The sequence below is a fragment of the Bipolaris oryzae genome (genome assembly GCF_000523455.1).
Source record: "Bipolaris oryzae ATCC 44560 unplaced genomic scaffold scaffold_14, whole genome shotgun sequence".
NCBI lineage: Eukaryota > Fungi > Ascomycota > Dothideomycetes > Pleosporales > Pleosporaceae > Bipolaris > Bipolaris oryzae.
Genome location: NW_006911290.1, coordinates 70,891 through 87,468, shown reverse-complemented (window position 1 = coordinate 87,468; position 16,578 = coordinate 70,891). Strand labels below are relative to the sequence as shown.

The 16,578-nt window shown below is 51.4% G+C and overlaps 7 protein-coding genes across 7 annotated transcripts; 3 read left to right on the top strand and 4 right to left on the bottom strand.

The window, feature by feature from the left end:
- Window positions 1-279: 279 nt before the first annotated feature.
- COCMIDRAFT_33214 (uncharacterized protein) lies at window positions 280-996 on the top strand (the record flags this gene model as incomplete). The annotated part of the gene is made up of 1 exon (XM_007685888.1): window positions 280-996. The coding sequence occupies one exon, from the start codon at window positions 280-282 to the stop codon at window positions 994-996; it is 717 nt and encodes a 238-aa protein (XP_007684078.1).
- Window positions 997-1,711: 715 nt separating this feature from the next.
- Window positions 1,712-2,966, top strand: COCMIDRAFT_84745 (uncharacterized protein; the record flags this gene model as incomplete). Its single annotated transcript, XM_007685920.1, has 2 exons — window positions 1,712-2,045; window positions 2,101-2,966. 2 exons carry the CDS (start codon window positions 1,712-1,714, stop codon window positions 2,964-2,966), a joined length of 1,200 nt encoding a protein of 399 aa, XP_007684110.1.
- Window positions 2,967-3,064: 98 nt separating this feature from the next.
- COCMIDRAFT_1823 (uncharacterized protein) lies at window positions 3,065-4,809 on the bottom strand (the record flags this gene model as incomplete). Its single annotated transcript, XM_007685856.1, has 3 exons — window positions 3,065-4,356; window positions 4,407-4,583; window positions 4,632-4,809. 3 exons carry the CDS (start codon window positions 4,807-4,809, stop codon window positions 3,065-3,067), a joined length of 1,647 nt encoding a protein of 548 aa, XP_007684046.1.
- Window positions 4,810-6,202: 1,393 nt separating this feature from the next.
- COCMIDRAFT_84631 (uncharacterized protein) lies at window positions 6,203-8,115 on the bottom strand (the record flags this gene model as incomplete). Its single annotated transcript, XM_007685919.1, has 2 exons — window positions 6,203-7,867; window positions 7,930-8,115. The coding sequence occupies 2 exons, from the start codon at window positions 8,113-8,115 to the stop codon at window positions 6,203-6,205; spliced, it is 1,851 nt and encodes a 616-aa protein (XP_007684109.1).
- Window positions 8,116-9,184: 1,069 nt separating this feature from the next.
- On the bottom strand, window positions 9,185-9,920 carry COCMIDRAFT_33210 (uncharacterized protein; the record flags this gene model as incomplete). Its single annotated transcript, XM_007685887.1, has 2 exons — window positions 9,185-9,756; window positions 9,812-9,920. 2 exons carry the CDS (start codon window positions 9,918-9,920, stop codon window positions 9,185-9,187), a joined length of 681 nt encoding a protein of 226 aa, XP_007684077.1.
- A 1,344-nt stretch (window positions 9,921-11,264) lies between these two features.
- COCMIDRAFT_33209 (glycoside hydrolase family 18 protein) lies at window positions 11,265-12,693 on the bottom strand (the record flags this gene model as incomplete). The annotated part of the gene is made up of 2 exons (XM_007685886.1): window positions 11,265-12,047; window positions 12,109-12,693. 2 exons carry the CDS (start codon window positions 12,691-12,693, stop codon window positions 11,265-11,267), a joined length of 1,368 nt encoding a protein of 455 aa, XP_007684076.1.
- Window positions 12,694-16,178: 3,485 nt separating this feature from the next.
- On the top strand, window positions 16,179-16,343 carry COCMIDRAFT_84757 (uncharacterized protein; the record flags this gene model as incomplete). The annotated part of the gene is made up of 1 exon (XM_007685918.1): window positions 16,179-16,343. The coding sequence occupies one exon, from the start codon at window positions 16,179-16,181 to the stop codon at window positions 16,341-16,343; it is 165 nt and encodes a 54-aa protein (XP_007684108.1).
- Between the last annotated feature and the right edge of the window lie 235 nt (window positions 16,344-16,578).

Here is a 16,578-nt window from a genome sequence, read left to right as displayed (position 1 = left end):
TGTATTTCCTCGAGTCCCTCACTCTCCTCTTGTTTACTGGGGAAATTTGCGTGTCTCCATTCATCTTCACACGGCGCCATCCTTGGGCCGTCAACACGCTAGACCCCTGTCTCCCTGCGCATATAAAAATTGCCTCCCCCCTCCACTCTACCTCCTCTACTCCACCTCATCAGCCTCGAAACAGCGAGTCGTCCTTCTTCCATACTTGCAAACTACTCTTCTCAAGTTCAATTCAAGCATCTGCTCAGCAAGATGACTCCCCCGACCAAAACGATCACCATGATTGAAACAAAACCGCGCCGCTCTATCGAGCTGCCAGATGAGGTGCTGTATAAAATAATCTTCTACACCCTCGGCCACAACGGCAGTGTCATCCATGGACGGCACAACGACATAACAAAGAGCAAGCTTTTTGAGCAGCTCCTCAATTTGCTCTGCGTCTCGTCGAAATTCCATGATCTCACAAAGTCGGTCTTCTATGGCAAGAGTAGTTTCAAGTTTCCAATGGACTTCGAGCGCTGCATGAGCCTCGTGAACAAACATGGAAACTCCCTTGGTCCTCTTCTCCCGCCAAGGTGGGCTCTACGCTCCCTCCGAGACATCACTCTCGAGATCCCTCTCATGGACTCACGCCTCGAGCTGCCCAACATTGCACGTCGCGGCTTCCTTAGTCGTGGCAGTCATGAGCTTCGCAAAGTCATCTGGTTCACTTCCGTCGGAGACCTCTACCGCTACTGCCCCGGTGCACGCATGCTCCGCCTTCTCACCAACAACCTCACGGAGCTTACTGTCATCAACATCCACATAATCGAAAACTTCCGTAACGAGGACAAGCATGGGGCAATTGATCTATACCGCGCTGCTGGCTTCAACATCCGTGCCGGCGAAGTCAACGTGCGCGTCAGCAATCTCATCACGCCCGATTGTCCTCAGAAGCCCTGGTATCCTGATTTGATCAAGGCTCTCAACATCCAGGAGAGGGTGACCCGCCACTGAGTGTGGTGACCGTCACGGATGGACGGCGCCTGACACTGATGGATGGTGACTGTCATTGATGGATAATGGATAATGAATAATGTATATTATATGGGTTGATGGATGGTAGATAGGATACAACGACCGAGCCCCTGATTGGGCAATCTTGTTCTTTTCAGATTGAGATAGTAGTACGTTGATCATATATCACCAGAATCCGAATCATGGCTCCCTATGAGCTTTTCAACATCTCCTGTGTCTCACTAAAACATTTGCTTTGTGTTGTGCCAAATTAACAGAACTATCAAGAAGCGAGGTGAATGTGGTCATTTTCTCATTGTTGTGTAAACAAACGGACTACTGAGTGTTTGCACAGACTTGATGATGTCCTCGTCTACCCAAAAATGTTATACAGATGGTTATTTTACAAAGTGGTTCAAAGAAGACCACGTTTCTGTCAAGTACCTGTCAGTACCATCTAACCCTGTCACCGTCTGGACCCCTTGCATCTTAATACAACGACAAGGTAGTCGGGAACTACGTGTGGGGTTGAATTGTGGAGAAAGGTTTGTCGTGTCATCGGCCCAGGAACAGCGGCATAGCCATGACTCGTGGTAACCCTCCCCCACCACGCACGCCATCTTCCCCGCTGTATATCTAAGCAGCACCGCGTACATTCTCTGACTCAAATAAACATGTCCCCAAACTACTCGTCTCCTTTTCCTCACCCGCAATCATGGCGTCCATACAAATCCATCCCTCCTTGACGCGTTCAAACGTCGAGGCTGCTCATGCTCTTATCAAACCCCACATCCACGATACCCCCGTGCTCACCAACACCACGTTGAGCAATCTTGCCTCGACACCCCAGACAGCCGAAGCACTGAAAGGAACCCAATGGGAAGGCCAAAAACCCGCCCATCCAAAAATCAACCTCTTCTTCAAATGCGAAAACTTCCAACGCATCGGCGCATTCAAAGTCCGCGGCGCCTTCCACGCCGTCACGCGCCTAATTGAGAAGGAAGGCATAGACGAAGTACGCAAAAAAGGCGTAGTAACACACAGCAGCGGTACATTTCCTCCCGTCCCTTATTCAGTCCCAAATTTAATCTTTCCAACCCACAGGAAACCATGCACAAGCCCTCGCCCTCGCCGCCCGCACCTTCTCCATCCCCGCCCACATCGTCATGCCAACGATCTCGACCCCCTCGAAAATCGCAGGCACAAAAGCCCAAAACGCAACCGTCCACTTCTCAGGCTCCACCAGCACCGAGCGCGAAGCCGTCGTCGCAACTGTAGTCAAAGATACAGGCGCCACTCTCATCCCGCCGTATGACGACCCGAACATCATCCTCGGGCAAGGCACGCTGGCCCTCGAACTCGAGGAGCAAGCCACCAAGTTGCTCGCTCAGGCTGCGACCGGAAACAGAAAACTAGATGCGGTCATCGCACCCTGTGGCGGCGGCGGCATGCTCAGCGGTATCGCGACTGCACTCCATGGCACGGGCATCCGCGTGTTCGGCGCGGAACCGAGTTTCCAGGGCGGCGACGATGCGCGCAGGGGTGTTGCAGCGGGCGAGCGCGTTACGTCTGTCAAGACGCTTACGATTGCGGATGGGTTGCGTACGCCGCTGGGCGAGCACAACTGGAGTGTGATTTCGAAGCAAGAGTATGTGGCGGGGTTGTTTGCGGTGACAGAGGATCAGATTAAGAAGGCGATGCGGTTGGTGTTGGAGCGCATGAAGTGTTTTGTGGAGCCCTCTGCGGTTGTGGGACTTGCGGTTGTGCTGTTTAATGAGGATTTTAGGAGGTTGGTGGCGAGGGAGGCAGGGCAGGAGGGGTGGAATGTTGGTATTGTTTTTAGTGGGGGGAATACGACAGTAGAGGCTATTAGCAAGATATTTGCTGAGGTGCCGGAGGTAGCGAAGGAGAGGCAGGAGGGGGTATTAGGGATCGATGGGAAGAGGGAAGTTGAGAATGTGGCGGGATGATTTTGTATATGTGTTTTGTTTTCATTATGTTACATATGTGGACGTTACTACGTTGCTACATCTCCTTCACCCATAGAGAAAGAAGTAGACAGATTCGCTCAAAGCCACCTCTTAAACTCCCTCATAACACCCAAATCCCTCTTCTCGCCCACACTAGTTCCATTACTCTGCACACTCTTCGGAAGTGTCGTAAAACCCTCCCTGCTCGTCAGACTCTCGACTCTGCCTAGCAAAAACTCCAACTGTCTATACGCACTGCTGGGCTGATACTGCGGCACCATGTGTCCACTGAGCGCCTGCTGCACATACGTAAGCTTGCGCTCGGTAATCGTCTTGCCCATGAATCCCTTTGCGCTCAAGCTAGTCTGGCTCAAATCGTCATGGTATGGAACGTAGAAGTCGTCGGTAGGAGGCTTCTGGAAGCCCTGGAGGCCACCCCACGTCATGTTCTGGATCGCCATCAACGTGCCGTTGTGTAGGAGCACGTAGTCGAGTTCGCCGTGCGCAATGATAGTGCGGTCCAGGGCATCAATGATGCGGGGGATAACTTCCCAGGAGGATGGCGGCGAGGTGTCAGTGTCGAGGACGCCATTGGAGCACTCGGCCCAGGGTTGGATGGGCGCGTTGATGGCAGCCTGAACGTCGCTGCGGTTGAAGTAGATTTCAGTGCGTGGAGGCAGGTAGTCGAAGGAGCCGGGGAAGCCGAGGGGGTCCCAGAGTAAGGGGCAGGTGGTTGCGATTGCATAGACGTCGAAGCAGGGGTTTGTGTAGAAGACGGCGTCGAAAATGTCCTGCCAGAGTGCACAGCCTTCTGTTTTGGAGGTGTTGGCTGGGGTCGGGAATTTGCTGGTAGGGGGAAAAGTGAGGTATTTCTCAATGTACTCAGTGTAGCCGCAGGCGTCGGCACGGGTGTGAATGTCGTCCATGAAGCTTTGGTTGAAGTTGAAGAGACCAGCCCATTGGTCAACGTAGGGGACTGCAGGGATATCGGTCAGGAGGCTGTCCTCAGCTACGCTGGGGTCGTAGAACATGACGCCCTTGACGTCGTAGTATGTGGAGTCGTTCTTGCTCAGCATGGCGTCGGCAATGTAAGGGACGTAGCGGCCGGCGTATGATTCGCCAGTGATGTACACCTTGCGGTTCTGCAGACCAAAAGTGTCGACAAAGTTCTTGAAGAAACCGAGAAACTCCTCAGCAGTCTCCTCTTGACTAGTAGCAGTGGGCTTTCCCTGGGAGAAGCCAGTGCCGACGGGCTGCTCGACCCAGACCATGTTGGTGAGGTTTGCCCAGTTCCATGGGTTGTAGACGGGACCTGGACCGCTGCCGTATTGCCATGAGATGGGGCCGTTTTCCTGGAGAAATCCTTCAAGAGAAGAGCAGCCGGGGCCACCTGCATCGTTTGTTAGAGGAAGTTTGTCATAGTATTCGGTTTTGGCTTACCGTTCAACCAGATGGTGATTTCGTCACTAGCATCTGGGTTCTCCGAAGGAAAGAACCAAAAGTAGAGCTCCCGAGACTCATTGGTAGCTTTGCTAATGGGCAAAAGACCAGCGTAGGACTCGCCAATATCGAAGTAGACTTCGGGAATGGCTCCAGCAGTGCCATTGACAGCAAAAGCTGTATGGCGTTAGCTAACTTCGCATCTCTTCTTTTCTGTATACGCACCCTTGGAAGCCTCAGTGTTTATGATATGAGCAGCCTGACGCTTGTGGGGGTGCACATTCTGCGTCGGGATACCGATGCGAGGGCGAGGGAATTCCACCTTCCTGCCAACGGAACGAGCGCTCCGAGCGGAGACACTGGCTGCGAGGCCATACACGGCAATGATTGATAGAAGCTGCATGGTGACTTGCTTCGGTATTGAGGTGCCGGGGATTGAGTGTTAGTCACGTACGAGGGGTGACTATCAATGGCCGTGAAAGAAACAAAGCGGTGGGCGCGCAGTCTTCTTCAAGTAGCAGGCGCAGCGCGCGAGACTGACATCATTTAGGCCTACCCTGGATAGCAACGCGGCACATATCTGGCTGTATTCCGATAGGTATGGGCGATAGTAGTATGAAAAAAACTGGAGCCTGGCTCTATGCCTGGTTAGGAAGGCGAGGGCATGATGGCAAGCTGCGGCTTGCTCGGCCCATTGCTTGACTAGCAATCAAAACACACACACACAACCGGCCGTTTGCAAAGTGCTCGCCAACGTCTACTGAACTCTATTTCTCATCAAGAAGAGCGACTGGAACTTCCAAACGGTTTCATAATATCCCTACATACTGCTCAGACACCGGTGGAAGTATCCAGTGTTTAGTACTCGTATGATAAACCACACAAACAAAACGATGGATCAAACTACTACTAGTAGTAGTAGTAGTAGTAAGTAGCACGACAAAAGCTTCTCCAAGCCCCGCCACGGCAACCAAGCAATGCCACGCCCACTCGTATTTCCCAGATAGCACCACGGGCGACGCAACTTCTTTGGCTGTGTGTAAAAAAAAAAAAGCGAGCTACTCTTATCTCTCTCGTTAAAGCCGAAGTGCAGTGCAGTGCAGTGCAGTGCAGTGCAGTGCCACAAGCTGTCCAATGCGCAGGCCCGCTGCAAATTGCTATAGGTCATGACATATGATGATTGGAGGGGAGGCAGGCTGCGTCTTTATTCAATCGGATTTGGCCGCGTCAATTGTCGGGGGATCAAGCACCATGGCGAATGCTTGTCTTGCTTGGGTGGGAATAAGGTGCGGGCCGTATTAACTGCATGAGGCAGCTCGTTAAGGTTTCGGAGGTGGCGCTCAGTGGCGCCGAGTTGGCAGCAGCCGTTGTGGAAAAATGTCGCACGAGGCTTGCGGAGGTTGGAGATGAACGGTATGGTCGAGTGGTCGGCGTCTTCGTATGCTAGTAGACAACTGCCGCATGTGGCTTTTGCGTGCGCCTGTCTGGCATATGTCGGGGCTGGGATAAGTGAGCCACAACCATGGTTGCAGTGGACACTAAGTAATAAGGTTTAGTGCAATACTACTGAACTCGTGCGCCTAGCAGCATTTGTTGACATGGTCGCTTTCTGCACAGAACGTTGGTTCTTTGTTTTGAAGTTTATTTTTTTCGGGGGGAGGGTTCAAAATTTCTAAAGTCGTCATACTAGGATTAATATTCATGAGTGTCTGTTCTACCGAGGATCCATTCCTATCCTGCCATGCATGAAGCCTCGCAAAGTCGCTCAGCATTCACACTCCCCACCCGAACAACTTCTAGGCCTGGCCACCAAGACCGCCACGACGGACGCGGCGCTCGCCATACTTGGGCGCCGTGGCAAGGGTGAGCAACTGCTTGAAATCAGGTGTACCATAGCCCGTCACGGGATCCCATCCTTCGGTGGCATTCCAAGAAGCATATGGCACGCGTGGTGCTTGGAGCCCTGAATAAATGGATCTTCCTGTGCATCCTGTCGAGCCTCCAGCAACAATATCGGTCAAGCCCTTGTAGCCTTGCTCGTAGATCCATGGGTTCAAGAAGCCGAGCGAAGACAAGCCCGCAGCCTTGCGAGCATTGTTCAGGAGTGCGACTATGGATGCGAAAACTGGAGCTGAAGCACTCGTTCCTCCAACAGAAATCAACCTGCCCTTGTCAAACACCTGGAAACCTTGGCCCTGGGCGGCAACATCGGGAAATCCGCGTCCTTGGGGGTTGTAAAGCCCGTTCCAGCGGTCCCCGAGCTTTTCAAGATAGTCAGATACAGCCTTCTCTTGGTAAGCGGGTCGAGGCCATAGGTCAGAAAAGCCACCTGAAGAGAAGCTGACGGCCTTTTCGGGCTCAACGCCAACAGTGCCGCCAACCGAAGTGACGTAGGGGCAAGAAGCAGGGAAGATGGGCAAGAAACGTGTCGCGTTCTTCCCATCGTTGGTTTGGCATGCAGAGCCAGGACCAGTATCACCACTGGAGAAGATGACCGACACACCACGAGCACCCAGCTGACCAATCAAATTGCACACCTTCTTTGCGTATTCGGCGGGTACACTCTGCTCGCTCTCGCCATAAGATGTCGTCAGCACATCGGGGAGTTCCTCGTCTTCGAGATTATTGAGATATGTAAAGTAATCCAGATACGGCTCATTGGCGTTGTCGGCCTGCGTAGGCTGGTCTAGATCAGGAATCAGGATTCCGCGACCGGGAACGGTAAAGTAGCGAGTTTCAATGTCGGGCGCAACAAGGCCTGTTGTGTACTGAATGTCGAGGTTGGCTTCAACACTGTCCGCTGTCGAGTTCTGGTCAAAAGGTCCTGCGTTGATAGATGTGACTTGGAATGTGGAACCAGCTGCCTTTGGTTGGAAAGTGCTTATGAATTGCTTCAAGTCGTCAAAGCGAGCATATTGCTCCAGGAAGCCGCTAACTCCAATGGTGACTTTGGCATCGCTGGCATTATAGTCCTTGAAGTTGTAGAGGTTTGCGAGGCAGTCGGGAGTGATTTTCCTGTTACACGTCGCATTGACAACAAGCGCTGAGAATGGGACCTCCTCTTGACTAAAGACCTGGCTACGCTCCGGTTGGATCTGACCGAAGCGCGTCGTAGGCTGGATGATGTCGATGTCGTCTCGGATGTGCTTGGGCACCGAGTAGTCTAGAGAGCGGATCTTCTTGATATTGGCTCGGGCCTCGTTCTGATAGGTCTTGAATGTGGTGCCCATCATTTGCTCGGCACGCTTAACCGGAGCAGAGAAGCTGATCCACTCGCCGTCATTCTGAATATCTCTCGCCTCAATTCCAGACTCTTGCAGCCAGTTGAGAATGTTTGAGGTTGACTCGGCTCGCGGTTTGACGAGGTCCTTGAGTTCGTGTCGCTTCAAGTGCTGTCCGTAACGAGGGTGGCTGGGAGAAGAAACCTCCATCAGCGTCCTCTCAAACAGTTCGCTATCCGCCTACAACGTTCAGTGAAAAGTATTACAAGATTTGAATATGGGCCGCAAAGGTAATTACTCACCGAGCGGACTGCGATGCGGAAGCGCAGCTTCTGGTCTGGATCGGGGGCGCCCACTTGACTCCAACCCTCAGGAACACCATGAAGTCGCTCGACCACTTCACCCTCGACATGTGAAGTTGTTGAAGCGGAAACGGCGCTGCTATGGGTAACAGCCAGCAGGCCGGTGAGGAGTGTATTATACTTCATGCTGCAGGATGGATATGAGAACAGAGAAAGGGAAGGCAAGACAGCGACGGCGTCTCAATGACCTCACACACACCTTCTCCGTGGAGGCACGAGTCAACAATGGGGTGAAGAAGGCGCGTTTGCACGAAGAAAGGCAAACAGTTATACCCTCTGGTGCCAAGACACAAGATACGTAGTTGACCAGGCGATCTTCCCAGCCCGCCCCAATCATTAACATGGTCCACATGCAGTTCAAAGTCCGGACCAACATGATGGGTCTCCGCCTCCTGGCCAAGATAAATAGATGGCCAAGTACATTGGCTTGGTTGGATGAGGAAAGCGGATTGGCGGGTCTCGAAACAAGCCCCTCAGATCCTGATAAACAGCTGCCTTAATCGTGACAAGGCGAACTCCACATCTGTATTGTGATCCGCAGGACCAGCTTCATACCAGCCTAGGTATCTTCTTCTTCGTGCGACTGAGATGTGCCAACATGTTACATGTATTACACACACACAACGGACAGCTGTGTATGCACTAGTATGCAGGACAGTCACATACACAGTACTACTGGTTGAGTTGCACATGTGTCGACGCTGGACGAGGGTGTTGCAAGGGCTGCAAATTACTTCTAGATCATATCGGTATAGCAGCACATATATCCAACCCTGTGCATATCACTAGCGGCTTAGGGCTGCTCAACGCTTATAAAGGCTGGGTGTGCTTGGTGTTGTGTGCCAAAAGCTTGACGCGGCAGCTTAGCCGTGGGGCGTTGGGGGCTTGGTGGATCAACGGCCCATCATCTTCACCTTCCTAAAAGCAATACTGCACCCCGAACATGTCGCACGAGACACAGTCGCCGGCCGTCAACCAGCGCGTCATAGAGCAGAAATCTAGTGTATGGATAACCCTTTAAATAACGCCGAGACAGATGTGATCGCCGATAGGTGAATGCGTGATTTGTAGGTTGCTTTGGTAGCAGTACAGCATTGCTTGAGAAAATGGTCAATGCTTCTCTACTACTATTTCACTCTAGTACTACGAACTTCCTGATTAGACAGTTATTCAAGCTGTTTGCTATACACACCCATTATGGTCTTCCCTCGAACCCGCTCTCCAAGATGGGGATAAGATCATCGAGCCGTTTGACGACAAGATCCGTATACTCGTGCTCTGAAAGATGATTGTTCACTTCATTGACCAGCAAAACCGTCGCGGCTCCTGCACGATGGCCTGCTGTCATGTCGTCGATGGAATCTCCCACCATGATTAAACTGTTTCCACCGTCTTCGTGCATCCAGTCCTTGGCAATGTGCAGAATACCAGCAGGATCAGGCTTGGGCGGTCTAAACTCGCGCGTCACAATAGGGCTGAACTTGGACTTTGGCAAAAATGTGGTGAGGAGATGTGCAACCGGGGCATCGAAATTGCGCGTACAAATGCCCTTCTTGACGCCCCGCGAGTCGAGGTATTCCATCAGCTCCACGAGACCGGCTTGTGGCTGTTGCGACTTCATTGCGGTCCGCTCAATGTTTCGAATCTTTTCCTGGGCCTCTTCTTGCTCGCTCTCGGGCAACGAGTACACGTGATCCAGAATGTCAGTCGGCTTCTCGATGCCGAGAGCTGCACGCATCTCTGCGAACATGTAGTTCTGCGGCAGACCTGTCGTGCATTAATATATCATCATCCCACCCGTGAGTGCCGGTGGATTGGTTACATAATGTGCCGTCGACATCGAATACGATGCCTTTCAATTCTGGCCTCTGGTCCCCCTCCTTCCTCTTTGCTGGATCCAGTGGGGCAAATCGCCGAGGTCGCTGAGCCATTGTATTGACTGATCTCGGTGCACAAAAGCAGAGGTTGACAGCGATGCTAGTACTGCGCAAAGACCTGGCCGAAAATCCTCGATGACTGGCGTGCCGAGCAATGAGAGCATTCATGGTGTTGATGATGACCCCCAAGCGCGATGGGTGTTCTCGGAGGTGGGTCCGGGATGAGCCGTACAAGCGTCGCCCCTGCGGCTCTGATTTCACCCCAGCATAACGTAATCTTACAGCTCCTTGTCTGCTGCATAATTTCCTGTCCGTCTTTCCCTCCCCGCTTGAACAAATAATCCTAGCACCCGTGTCATCATCATCAATGCATTTAGCCTGAACTCATCTCTCGCCGCGTACCCGCTATACACAGCCATGAATCATGTGGCATCACATCGCGCGTCCTCTTAGCTAAAAACATGCTGTCTTTTTGCTGCCTTACTGATTGTCTGCTTACGGCCGCAATCAGTCCGAACAGGTCCGGCCGATGGGCTCTCATGGTGCAATACCCTTTCACCGCCTCGTTTTCGTGTGATAAGTTGAGAACTCTTGTTGGTACCTGCTCGAGCCAATCTCTTGCACCGAGACAGGTTCCATCTGGTGTGCTAACCCGATAGATGGATTCCATGAAGCGAACTGGCTAGATTCCTGAATATGCTGACAATCTTTGCAGCTGAGAATGGAGGACATGTCATTACTATTCACAGGCGTCCCGGAAGCTTCGCGCATCCATACGAAGTCACTGGTCGCATCTCCTTTTCCATGTTCAGCCAAATCGGACGCGATATCCAGAAAGTCATTGATCCCAAAACGAGAAATGAATTTTGATGCCCACACAACCATACGTTGACTCCAATTATCCGCTGACATCCCATATCTAATTCATACACCAAGATGCCAATACCCAGGCCAGGATGCCAACTAGCTTTGCCTTCCTCCCCCCGGTCCCTTTTCCAACATCCTCACCTCTTTTGCTTTTTATAGTAGAATTTCTATTCATCGGTAAGGCAGTGCGGTGCTTACGGCGGATCAGCTCGATGACGCGCATCTTCGAGCGCGGGAAAAAAATCGTTGCTCGGGTGTGCGACAAGGGCAGAAAAGTCTATCCGGCATGGCAAAAATTTGGGTGCTTACTGTGATAAAAGGGTATACCCGCGTGAACATCATCATTGATCTACATGTATACACACTAAGACACCGCAGTGCATGCAAAGACAAGAGAGAGAGTGTGTGAAAACGTAACACAAAATGCAGTATATATTCTATGATTTCAATCGGGTATATTTGTATATCTCGACTCTACTCCCTTCGCATCACCACACTTAGCTACCAAGCCCCTCACTCACACTCACACACTTAAGCCTGAGTAGCATTGACATTGCGCACATTGGAATACTTGCTCTGAGGGAAGTAAATCAAGTTCTCAGTAGGCTTGAACGCGCTCTCACCACCCAGCGCCTGGACAACAGTGCGAACAAGCGACTTGGGGTCAGTAACGGGACGGTCACCAGAGGCCTCCCACCACCACGCACCACCAAGCTGCTGCGCCTTGATGTACTGCGTCTTCCACTGAGCGACCTGAGGAGTATCGAAGCTGACAAGATCGCGCGTCTTGCGGTTGTAAGTCCATGACGCACCGACCTCGTACGAAGCATATGCGGTACCAGAGTTGTTGAGGGGAAGAACCTTGTAGTCGTAGTTACCCGCCTGCCAGCTTCCCGGCATGCTACCGTTGAACTTGACGCCGGTACCGTCGCCAAAGGGGTTGGGGTCCATGACGTTTGCGAAAGCCTGGCCGTACAGCGGCATGCCGAGCTGGATCTTGCTGGAGCTCGAGACCTTGCTCTTGTAGTACTGGATGGCGCGGTCGGTGTTGAACGGGGTGAACTTCTTGTTCTTGGCGTCCCAGCCGTCGGTGGAGCGGGGGTTGGTCTTGCTAGCCCACAGGTTGCTGTTGTGGCCGGTGAAGTTAGAGAAGCCGGGGCCTTGGTAGTCAAAGGCCATGAGGTTCCAGTTGTCGACGTAGGGGTCCATTTCTGCGATGGGGAAGATTTCGTAGTTTTGGGCGCCGGCGGGGGAGGAGATGCTGATGATGAAGCGGTAGTTGTTGGCGTGGGCGGCGGAGTAGGTGTCGAAGACCTGGGATGGAATGTCAGAATGTTTTTGTTCATCATGGATTAAAAGTATATATCAAACTTACATTGCGGCAGCGCTTGACGGTATCAGCAAACTTGGCACTGGCATCCAAGTCTTCGGGGTACTCGTAGTCGATGTCGATACCGTCGAGACCAAGGTCCTTGACGAGCTCAAGCGAGCTGTCACAGAACTTTTGACGACCGGCCTCGGTGGAGAAGGCAGGCTTGAAGTTGCCTCGGAAGCTCCAACCACCGACGGAGAGAGTGACCCTCAAGTGACGGTTTGCCTGCTTGAGCTTGAACAGTGCACCAAAGTTACCAAGCAGAGTGGCGTTTCCGGCAACATCACCAGGGTAGGGGATCTGAATATCCGCCCACTCGTCACTGAGCACGACCTCACCAGTGACGTTGTTCACGTTGGCAAAGGCATAGTTGACCTTAGTCAGTTGCTTGGCGGGGAGGTCGGTGACCTTGTAGTTGCGAGCGTAGATGCCCCAGTTGGTGAAGAAGGTACCGGTTTGGTATCCCGCGCTGTTGCCACTACCATAGCTGCTGGAAGAGTAGTGGGCGTGCTGGTGGCCCCAGAGACCCGGTGCTGCCTGGGCGAGCGAAGAGAGCGAGAAGAGAGTGGCGGCGTCGGTGAAACGCATCTTTAAAGACAGGACAGGCTGATAGCCAAATAAATGAATGTGATTAATTACTTAAAGAGAGTGTAACTCGCAGTGAGATGCGTGTGAGTGAGAAGCCATGTTCCGTGTAGACATCGATTCCATTTAAAGAATTCCTTGCATCTAATCTCATGGCGTTTCGTCGGTGACCAAGACCCAAGGGCTGTTCCAAGCCTTGCGAATGGTATCTTTCTGTGTCCGTTCCACCCCCCTTTGGAGAAAATAAGGCCCGAAAACCTGGGGGACCGGGAATGTATACTGTGTCTGGGCGTAGAGTTTATTCCCTTAGCGTGGAGATTTTCGGCGCCTTTAAGCCTCGTCGTTTCAGGTACCAGGAGCCGCGATTTCACCATCGCTCCTCCTACGATTGCAATTGGGCACGCCCCCTAGAACAACGTCCTCTGTGCATAGCAAAAGTCGGACCTACTATGTTCAGAAATACGTGTGCTCTGATAGCCAAGCGGGATCAGGTATCCCGAACGTGTTGTTGATGTCAACGCTCCGAGGCAGGGGTCAAATCGTAAGGCTGTTTGTTAGCTTTGCTTAGCATCATCCCTGTTGGACCTTGCTCAAATCATCTTAAGCAGCAGTGCTCACGCGGTTATGCAGTTCTCCTAATCTAAAGGCTTCCATTTCGGTCTTCTCTTACGACGATCAACCGTTGTAGAGGCACAATCAATCTCACACGGACTGGTCGAATATTTCGCTCGCACCACTGTCGCAAGACTTCCATGTCTGGGAAATGTTAACTAAGAGTTTGTTCTGAGACGAGTTTTTCTGGGACCAGTACGCGTCCTGTTCGAATGTCATCGCTAGCTCTTGGTGTTATTGAAATATGATGGTGCGATGTTTGCGCTGACGCTGCCTTCTCCCTTTTTCTTCTAGTGTAAACCGCTGCCCAGCTTAATATCCCAGACTCGCGCAAACGCATGGTTATGTTGAATTGCCCATTTAAGTAATATCGCCACACGCTGCCCCGAGTTGTCGATCAGTTGTGCTCCGAGCGGTTCCGAATCTGCAACCGTTGGTTGACAATGTTTCTGCTGGCCTTGTAGGGCTGATTATGGCTGGCAACGACTGCGAACCACGCGTGTCGCCTGTTTCGCAACGTTCGCAATGTGGGTGACTCGGAGTGTGCAGTTTACTAGAGCTAGGCAATGCAGCTTATGGCACTAGGACCTTGGACAACAAGTGTCGTGAGACGCCGCCCAGATCATGGCTTTGTCCTATTCAAACTACAAAAATAGCTATCGTACAGGCTCATCCTCAATGCAGTAGAACGCGACAAGGAACCCGAGCAGTTGGCCAAGTCCAAGGGCCATTGGCGTGAGGCACGCGCTTGGCCTTCGGTCAGCAGCCGTCTCACTAAAGACGGGTGGTTCTGACAGCGGTCGAATCACTGGCGCGTCCACCCATGACAGGTCCACCGGACTGTGCGTTTCATGCCCCTTGAATAGCGCTCAAGCGCAGCAAAGAAATGCTTGAAACAGATGGCTCGGGTGTTTCTTGGTTCTCCACCTAGAGACTACATAGAGTACCAGGACCCGTAAACAAACCATTTTACAATGCTACTTGTATCCATACGTACCTTGTCGCGGCTACTCCCTCCCTCACAGACCATGATCGAGAGAACACTCCAATACCGGGATTAGAATGCAAAGGGTCTTTGTGAGGCCCGACGCTTCGGGGACGCATCCCTAGGCTATTCAACAAGGTTCCGTTTCTTCCGGATGTGCCGCTGCTTAGACAGGGGCATATATTACACAGCGAACGCAAGCTGTCAGAACTATAAGCTTGCTGTGAATAGAGTTCAAAGGGGGAAACAGTCAACCACTCAGTTTGACCGACGTGCGACAGTTGCGACATACGCGACCCCATCTTGACAGCAGCAGCAGTTCGTTGGCTACAATGATCATCTTGTTTCCAAAACATACTTTTTGCCTTTTTGCGCCGTCAAGGATACCGGTCGAGAAACTTCGGTAGTTGAGAATGTCAATCGAGTGGACGAGCTACCCGCCCGGCAGTTAAGACTGTGATGATCAGTTCGTGATGAACCTAAAGCAGACTGGGAACCATAACGCTATCGATTTTCCATGCCTTGAGATTGAGTGTATTTGATTTGTTCGAACCGATGAGATGGGGCCAGAATCGCAGTAGCCAAACGATGAGTTAGGAGTAAGAAGTAGGCCTAAGTTGATTGATTGAATTTAGTTCCGAAATCACATGATGTCCCAGTTAGCTGTCCCAGGGGCGCTATTCTTGGCCAAGTAACTGGTCGAGTTGAAATTTGGATGACTACATACACAGTGAGTCATGTGATTCAACCAGCGCCATATCAAGAACAGGCCTGGAGAAAAATTGCTCAAGACATGCACCAGTTAAGAAGAATCAAGTTTCAAATTCGCGAACGGCCAGTCAAGAAAAATACATGCATTCCTCTAAATTTATTCAATTATTTACAAGCATAGTATGAGAAAGGAATAGAGAGAGGCCCTTCCTGGGCACAGTACGGTTGCATATGTTGAGGGCGCACAGCATATCAGCTTCAAATTACACATGATATGCTAAGGCTCTAAAGTTGCGCTTTTTCTCAGTGCATACCAGACAAACACCATGCTGTTGCCAGATGGAATTTTCACCAAGTTTACAGAATTACGAGCAAGTCTGCGAAAGGTAAAAGCAGCTACAATCGCACGAGACCGACGTTGTTTCTTCGTCGAGCTCATTGCTGTGAGTCTCTCCTTCCATTTTCACGAGGCCATCAAGCAGTCATTATAAATACATTTGGACCAACACTCCGAGACGAACAAACTTCCACCCCCTTTTTCCACTCGCCAGGTTCCTCTCGCTACATATATAGGTAGCTTATTGCAGACATCCATCATTCGTACCAACATAAGTAGTCACCAGAAATTAATGACATCGTACAATGCGACATCGTTACCTTACCCTGAGGCTATCAAGATGACTGAAACTGAAGATTTTCACCTCAACATTATCAAAAACGAGGACCTCGAGCTTTTGAGTACACCATCTCGGTAATATTCCTATTCAAGCCTATTGCTGGCTGAACTGGTCACCCAATTTCCCGTCTCAGATTACGCTACTCACTTTTATAGTCTACTGTTCGACGCAGCAGCACCGAAAGCAATCCTGGAAAAGCTTTCAAACATAGTTATGCCGATGCAAGAGATCAAGCTGGGAACCCCCCCGGATTCAATATATGGAACAGTTCAAGCAGCGTATGGCAGGAATACCGAGGCATGTGCTTCTGGATATCCCAGTGGTGGTGAACGATCCTTATTTGGTAGGCATGTGCCCTTCATCTGCTAGCTTCCGGGAGCAGATAGTTCAAAGGGCCCATTTGAACTTGCCCGCTACTCCCAGTGTGATGTTTTTCCTCGAATCGTCAATCCAGGAGACCATAGGAAGCGCGCCAGCTAATCCGCGGCTTTCCTGAACAACTGATGTCGAAGCGCATCACGCATTACGAATCAACTCTTGTGCGTAATCCGTATACGTACGACGACTTGTTGCCAACTTCCAAATTATATGGTCTTATTGGAGCTCTAAATGAGGCCTACTTCAAGCTTATTGGTGTCGGGTTTGTCCACGAATCGTCTTGCCTTTAATCGGTGTCCGCACTAGCCTCCGCGTTTGCATGGGCAATCGGCAAGCCTAAGGAATACGATCCCGCATGGCAACTCGTTTCGATGAGATTGATTTGAGGATATACGGAGCCCGTTGTCTTCATCTATTCTGGTGTGCTGATTGGCTCCTGGATTACCTGGATGCGCCTAAAGAGGGACCATTCATGCTGTATTTATTTTCCGATGCGGGAGTAATTGCGCGAATGAAAGCGAAGGT